At 35.1% G+C, this 6,593-nt stretch overlaps 1 protein-coding gene across 1 annotated transcript in view; it reads right to left on the reverse strand.

Annotated features, from left to right (window-relative positions):
- Positions 1–6,593, reverse strand: part of LOC107569007 (E3 ubiquitin-protein ligase UBR1-like) — a 45,405-nt gene that overhangs the window by 7,980 nt on the left and 30,832 nt on the right. The window contains exons 27-35 of the mRNA XM_016255004.1: positions 5,837–5,940; positions 5,677–5,757; positions 5,409–5,590; positions 3,812–3,960; positions 3,506–3,561; positions 3,328–3,424; positions 3,178–3,245; positions 209–356; positions 32–119 (exon numbers count right to left, since the gene is read on the reverse strand). Coding sequence (XP_016110490.1) covers positions 32–119; positions 209–356; positions 3,178–3,245; positions 3,328–3,424; positions 3,506–3,561; positions 3,812–3,960; positions 5,409–5,590; positions 5,677–5,757; positions 5,837–5,940 — 973 coding nt within the window. The remainder of the gene's footprint in view (positions 1–31; positions 120–208; positions 357–3,177; positions 3,246–3,327; positions 3,425–3,505; positions 3,562–3,811; positions 3,961–5,408; positions 5,591–5,676; positions 5,758–5,836; positions 5,941–6,593) is intronic.

The raw sequence follows: 6,593 nt of genomic DNA on the forward strand, positions 1-6,593 counted from the left end.
CTTTCCTTATGTGACATGCATTTAAACTCACCTGTCTGTGTGTTGAGACACAATAGAGAAGAGTTCGGCTGCAGCCTGGGCCTCATCGCCCTCCCCCAGCCCTCCTATTACAGCACAATCTACACACAATATTATTGAAAATAAGTGCTGTGCATAAAAATGTTATACTTTAGTGTTTGCATCGGACTCTGGCAGTGTGTGTGTTTACCGTGTGAGGCCAGCAGGACCTGCAGCATGTGTGTCATAGTGAGCAGGTGCAGCAGGTAGAGGTGATTGTACGCTGTGCTGACTGCTGAAGGCTGCAGGTCTACAGCCTCTTCCTGATACAATGCTGGGATGGACAGAACCAGCCCCACCTGAGCAGAACATCACACACACAGTCCCACAAATGATTACAAGTCTTCAATCACTTTCTTCTGACTTAACTAGATGCTTGAAAACAATTGCTTGAAACTAAGTGCATTAAAAAAGATTGTTTGAAGACAGATTTATTTGTAAAGTTTTTTACATTTTCGGGGGAAATTGTTAGTGGCGTTCGGTCATGCACAAGTCACAACTATAATGCTAGGTTGCCATTTACATTTGAAGAGTTCAGATGCAAAAGCCTCTAAGTGCCATCTGAAATTTTCTTTCACATTTTTATCAGACTTCTATGTTTAGGTTCAGTAATTTTGCTTTAATGGCAATTTATAGGTCCTTTTCTATGCCATTAAAGTGAAAGAACTGAACATAAATATAGGAGCCTGATAAAAATTGTCATTTTAGATGAAAATTTCAGATGGCAATTTATAGGTCCTTTTCTATGCCATTAAAGTGAAAGAACTGAACATAAATATAGGAGCCTGATAAAAATTGTCATTTTAGATGAAAATTTCAGATGGCACTTAGAGGCTTTTGCATCTGAACTCTTCATTTATTTAAAAATAATAATAATTCGCTAAATATACAAAAGGGCCATTCCGGAGGCTACTTAGATAAAAGTCTATGAGCCTTTTTTGTTTTATCATGTGCCAGGCAAAAATAATTTATGTGATTTATAAATTATGTCTATATTTATATGTCTTGCATTCATTTAGCATTTTATTTATTTAGCAGATGCTTATATTTAGATTTTTTTACTTATATATATATATATATATATATATATAACAATTAATCATTAAATCACACAATTATAATACTTTAAAATTATATACATTTTATTTAAATCAAAACTACTAAATTCTGTAGTTTCAGATTCAAGAACTGAATTTTCTTCAAGGTTCTGTAATGCATTTATATAACTTTTCTACTTGTTTGTGATCATGGGATAAGGTTTTCAAAATTATTTCACTTTCAGATTTGATTAATGCCCATGGTCCAGAATTGTAATTTTTTTAAATTCTTAATATTTCTAGGTTTTTCAAAAGCTTACACTAAGTGCAAATAGCTATAGATTCTATGTACACTTAACGTTAGCAGGATTTTCTGCTATTTATACTACTTATTGCAAATAGTGGCAATTATCTGCACCTCAGTATTGTAGTACATTATAAAACGGTATGCATTAATAACATTGAGTGTAAATGATCATTTTAATTCAAATTATTAAATGGATGTCACCTTATGGGGCAATAAATTCCTCCCTACACTTACTAACACTATCCAATAGATTAAGTTCAACTTTTCGATTATTTCCTTCATTATTATTGAAAATACATGCCTTTCCAATGTGATATCTGATTTGAAATGGTAGGAAAAAAAAGGTCCCCGGTCGATCGCGTCAAAAATGACTTAACACGTACTTCACCATCTGCGCCACTAGAGTGGTTGTTGAAAGACAGTCTTCTGTAATGCTTTGTAATCACACGTTGCTGGGCGGAGTTAGTGTAAATAACCTCTGCCAACAAGGCGGCCTATTTGCACTTGTAAATAGACACTCCGTTTTTTTATTTGTGAACTTATGTTCAGCTGTTCTTTTTAATAGTCAACTTATTTTCGGGTCATCGTCATAAAAGCCCTGTCACAAACATTGTCACAGGCAAGAAGATAGGCTACATCTTTCATTTCATCAAGCTGAATGCTCACTAAAAACTGACAGTCATCACGTTTTCAAGCCATTTCATGTTTCATTTTGACATGACACAAAACAGTGATATCTAAGCAGGAGAGTTGTTTACTTTATAATTACTCAATAACGCCATCATTTTCTTCATTCAAGCCGAGAGCTCGCACGAAAACAAGATTTATCACACGAACCAATCACATCCGATCATATCCAATTATAGCACGATGGAGGCATTGCCTCCTCTCACATGATTTCCCCCCATTCATTTCAATGAGCCTCCAGAAAAGGCACGCTAAGGGGTCTCTGTAGAAAGTCAATGGACCAAAGGGAGGCAAGCCTCCGCTGTAACTTTAGCTGTGGGTGTCGCTGCTGGACAGTGTTACTTTATAAAAACGAGCGATTTTTAGACTTTTAATATCATATTTAGTCATATTTGCGCGGTTTTATTTTTGTAATATCGATTATTTTCTCATGCAATTTTGAGGAGAGGAGACACTGCCTCCCTTGCCTCCTTGGAGGAAACGCCCCTGATATATACATACATATACATATATATATGTATACACATATAAAGTGGGTACGGAAAGCATTCAGACCCCCTTAAATTTTTCACTCTGTTATATTGCAGCCATTTGCTAAAATCGTTTAAGTAAATTTTTTTTAGGGATGCACCGATATGAAAATTTTGGCCGATACCGATAACCGATTATTCTTTATTTTTGAAAGCCGATAACCGATATGTTGGCCGATAACTCTATATCCAAATTGTTATATACTTTTTGAGAGCCTGATTACAAAAAAGGTCTCATCATTAAAAGCCACATCCCAAACACTTCAACATAAGCAGCCTAGTTTGAACGGTGTACGTTTTAAAAATATTTTTACTCTCCGGGGTTCTGAATACTTTCCGTACCCACTGTATATATATATATATATACACCCTCTATATATGTGTAATGATATATATATGAGCCGTTCTGGCGCAACGTGTCGGAATGTGTACACATTATTGTTAAATAAATGTTACGTTAAACTTTTTGGGATTTACTAGCTAAATTATGATATAAGCATATGTATATAAAATCACATCTTTTATTTTTATAATGCCCAGTAAAAAGAAAGACACTCACCAGTAGATGAAAGAAGTCCACTTCTAATATTGATGGTGTGTTTTCTACATTAGGAACAGGTACCAGGACTAGAAAGAGACAGAGAATTGAGAGAATTGCTGCATGAACAAAACAAACAAACATATCCATCCTCTCCTAAACATGACATACCTGCTAACATATCAGCAAAATGCTTCTGTACGACAGCTTGACTGCTCTTCAGCCTCTGAGCAGCTGAAAACTGCACTAACGCTTTGAGTCCAGACAGCTGAAGAAGAAAATCAATTTAGAAATCAATCCCACATTAAATGGTATATCTATATCAGTATAATCTATATCAGTAGAGAACCTGTCTGTTCTGGAGGGATCCAAAAAGAGGCTTCCCTTCTTCTTGTAACATATTCTCTAAAGAGAGAGAGAAATCAAATGAGGCGGCACATGACAAAATTACAAGACTGGCTACGTTCAGACAGCGCCAAAATACCGTTCACATGAATTATGCTACATAGGACAATTTGAGAGGGACACCTGTTAGTAAATATGGGTGATGCTTCCCAACACTGACTGTGTGTACATATCCACAATTTTAAAGTGCTCTACATACAACTGTCTGACAAATACCTCAAGTGAGCAAGTCAAAGGAGGAGATCATTACCGATGGCCTGGATGGTGTAGGCACACGTGTTCCAGGACATGACAGGCATGTACGGGCACAGGTCATTGGGAGCGGTCTGTAGTCCCACCCTATGCACTGTGGTCGCACAGACCCCCAACATCTCTGTGATACTGCGAGAGAACTTCGGCCTGATCACAGACAGATTTTACATCATATTTAGAAATAAAATGAAGGTTAAAACAAGCAATATACTGTATACACACATACAGTACTGTGCACAAGTATGTTGACCAACAACAAAAAAATGATTTTAAGTCAGTTATTTCTAGTTTTTGCTGTAGTGTGTCAGTAGGAAATATCAGTAAACATTTCCAAACATTTATTTTGAAATTAATTGTAATAATCCAGTGAGATTTTTGTTTCCACAAGGAGTCAGCCAGTGCTGCACACAGAGATCTGATCTCATCATCATCCAGTCTGTCTGGAATGACATGAAGAAACAGAACAAACTGAGACAGACTAAATCCAGAAGAACTGTGGCAACGTCTCCAAAATGTTTCAAGAAGCCTACCTGCAAAGCTACCTGAAAAACTATGGGCAAGTGCACCTAGGGAAAAAGCTGTTTTATACGCAAACGATGGTCACACCAAATATAGTTTTGATTTAGTTAGAAGTTGACTGATAAGAAGTTGAATTATTTTTAAAGTATCCTCACATTACAGCAGTTTTACACAAGTGGCAAAAACTTTTCACAGTACTATAGCTTTGCAGACATTGCCACAGTTCTTCTGGATTTAGTCTGTCTGTCTGTCTATATATATATATATATATATATATATACTTTTATTCTTTGATATAGGACCAGAATAGGGGTGGGCGATATGACCAAAAGCTTATATCATGATACGAGTAATTTTATTTCTCGGTAACAAATAAATAAATACATAAATATATATCACGATATAGTTAAAGTTGCAATAGGTGATTGTCTTCAGAATTTTTTTTTTGTTATGCTGGTTGAAAGTCTCTTCACATCCCGATAGCAATCATTCAGTTAAGTGGTCTAAATGTATTTATCAGTATTTATATATTCTAAAAAAAAGTGAAAGCAAAAGAAAGTAAGAGAAAGTGAAATGAATTGAAACAAATGAAAACATTGGTAAACAAATAAAGAACAGGCAATGGAGTGAAGATAAGAAGCAAAAGAAAGAAAGAAAGAAAGAAAGACCACATCAATTAAAAGGCTAAAAGTAAAATAAAGCAAAATATTAAAATAAAAGAAAGTGAAAGAAACTGGCAAATGGGACAAATGAAAGAACAAAAAGGGAAAAATGAAAGAAAATGAATGGCGCAAAGAACAAAGAAACGAGAATAAAGATAAATAAGAACTAAATTATATAATAGAACATAAAAAATAATAACAGTAAAAGTGCAATAATTAATAAATGCAAAAATAAGTGAAAGCACAAAAAAAGGAAAAGCAGTGCAAAGTGAAAGTGTAAGTATAAGAGAAAGTGAAAGAAATCAAAAGCAAGAGAGAAAGACTGAAAGAACAAAAAAATTAAAATAAAAAGTCACAGACAGAAAGTATAGTAAACAGCAAAAGAAAGAGAGAAAGACAAAAGAAAGTGGTGACCTGTCCACAGACGCGGCGGTGTCGCTCTGACTCGAGCTCTCAGGCACGTTGTCATAAAGCATCTTGTTGGACTCTATGAAGTTCTTCTGCATGGCCGACATCTGAGCCATGATCTTCTGTCTGTGGGCTTTAGCAGCTTCAGCTTTCCTCTTGCGCTCGGCCTTCTCTTTATCCTGCACACTCTGAGCAGAGACGACACTCTTTAAACACCTCAACGTCATGGAAGCATTGCGACTGAGACCCTCTGTGTTTGAATCTGTGCCATTACCTCCTCCAACATGCTGTGATCCACAGAAAATGAAGCTACAGGACCGGATTTCTCTCGAAGACACTTCACCACCTCAAACATCTTGCAGGAGAGACACATAGCTCTTAAATATCAAATCAATGAATTAAACAATCAAATACACATCAGATCACCTTCATACCTGTAGGTTCCACATGATCATGTCATTCTGAGCTTTCAGAGAAGGTAAAGACTTTATTTTGGTCAGGAAGTGGAACAAAGATTTGCCGTGTTCTGAACCAGTTTCTGAAAATGCAAACACATCTATGTCTATCAGCAAATACATAAACAGCAAAGCACTAATAGTAGGGCTGCGTGATATATGGAAATAAAATAAAAACGGTGCTATGGCTTAATTGTATGGTAAGGTACAATTAAACTTAATATATAATTCAGAGTGAAGTCCTTACAGTCATACTGCAAAATCAAATTGCTAACACTTTACAATTAGTTAATTAACTAGCATCATCTATTCAGCTTTGTCAATGTTAGTTAATAAAAATCCTGTTCATTGTTATTTCAAGTTAACTCAGGTCAGTTAAATATTGACAGATACAACTTTTGATTTTAATAATGTATTAATAAATATTGAGCTTTACATTAACTAAGACTGATTAATGCTCTATTAATGTAGTTAAGGTAACATTTTATTTTAAGGTGTCCTTGTTACACATTACATGTACTTACTATTCTAATTACAATAAATGATGCATAGTTACATGCAAGTAACCCTAAGCCAAACCTAATCCTAACCCTAAACATATAGTAAGTACATGTAGTTAATTAATATTACTCAGTACATAAATGTATAATTATACTCTAACAAGGACACCTTAAAATAAAGTGTAACCGTAGTTAACTAATGTTGACAAATGGAACCTTATTGTAAAGTGTTACAA

This window comes from Sinocyclocheilus grahami, unplaced genomic scaffold (genome assembly GCF_001515645.1).
Source record: "Sinocyclocheilus grahami isolate Dianchi unplaced genomic scaffold, SAMN03320097.WGS_v1.1 scaffold1302.1, whole genome shotgun sequence".
Classification (NCBI taxonomy): domain Eukaryota; kingdom Metazoa; phylum Chordata; class Actinopteri; order Cypriniformes; family Cyprinidae; genus Sinocyclocheilus; species Sinocyclocheilus grahami.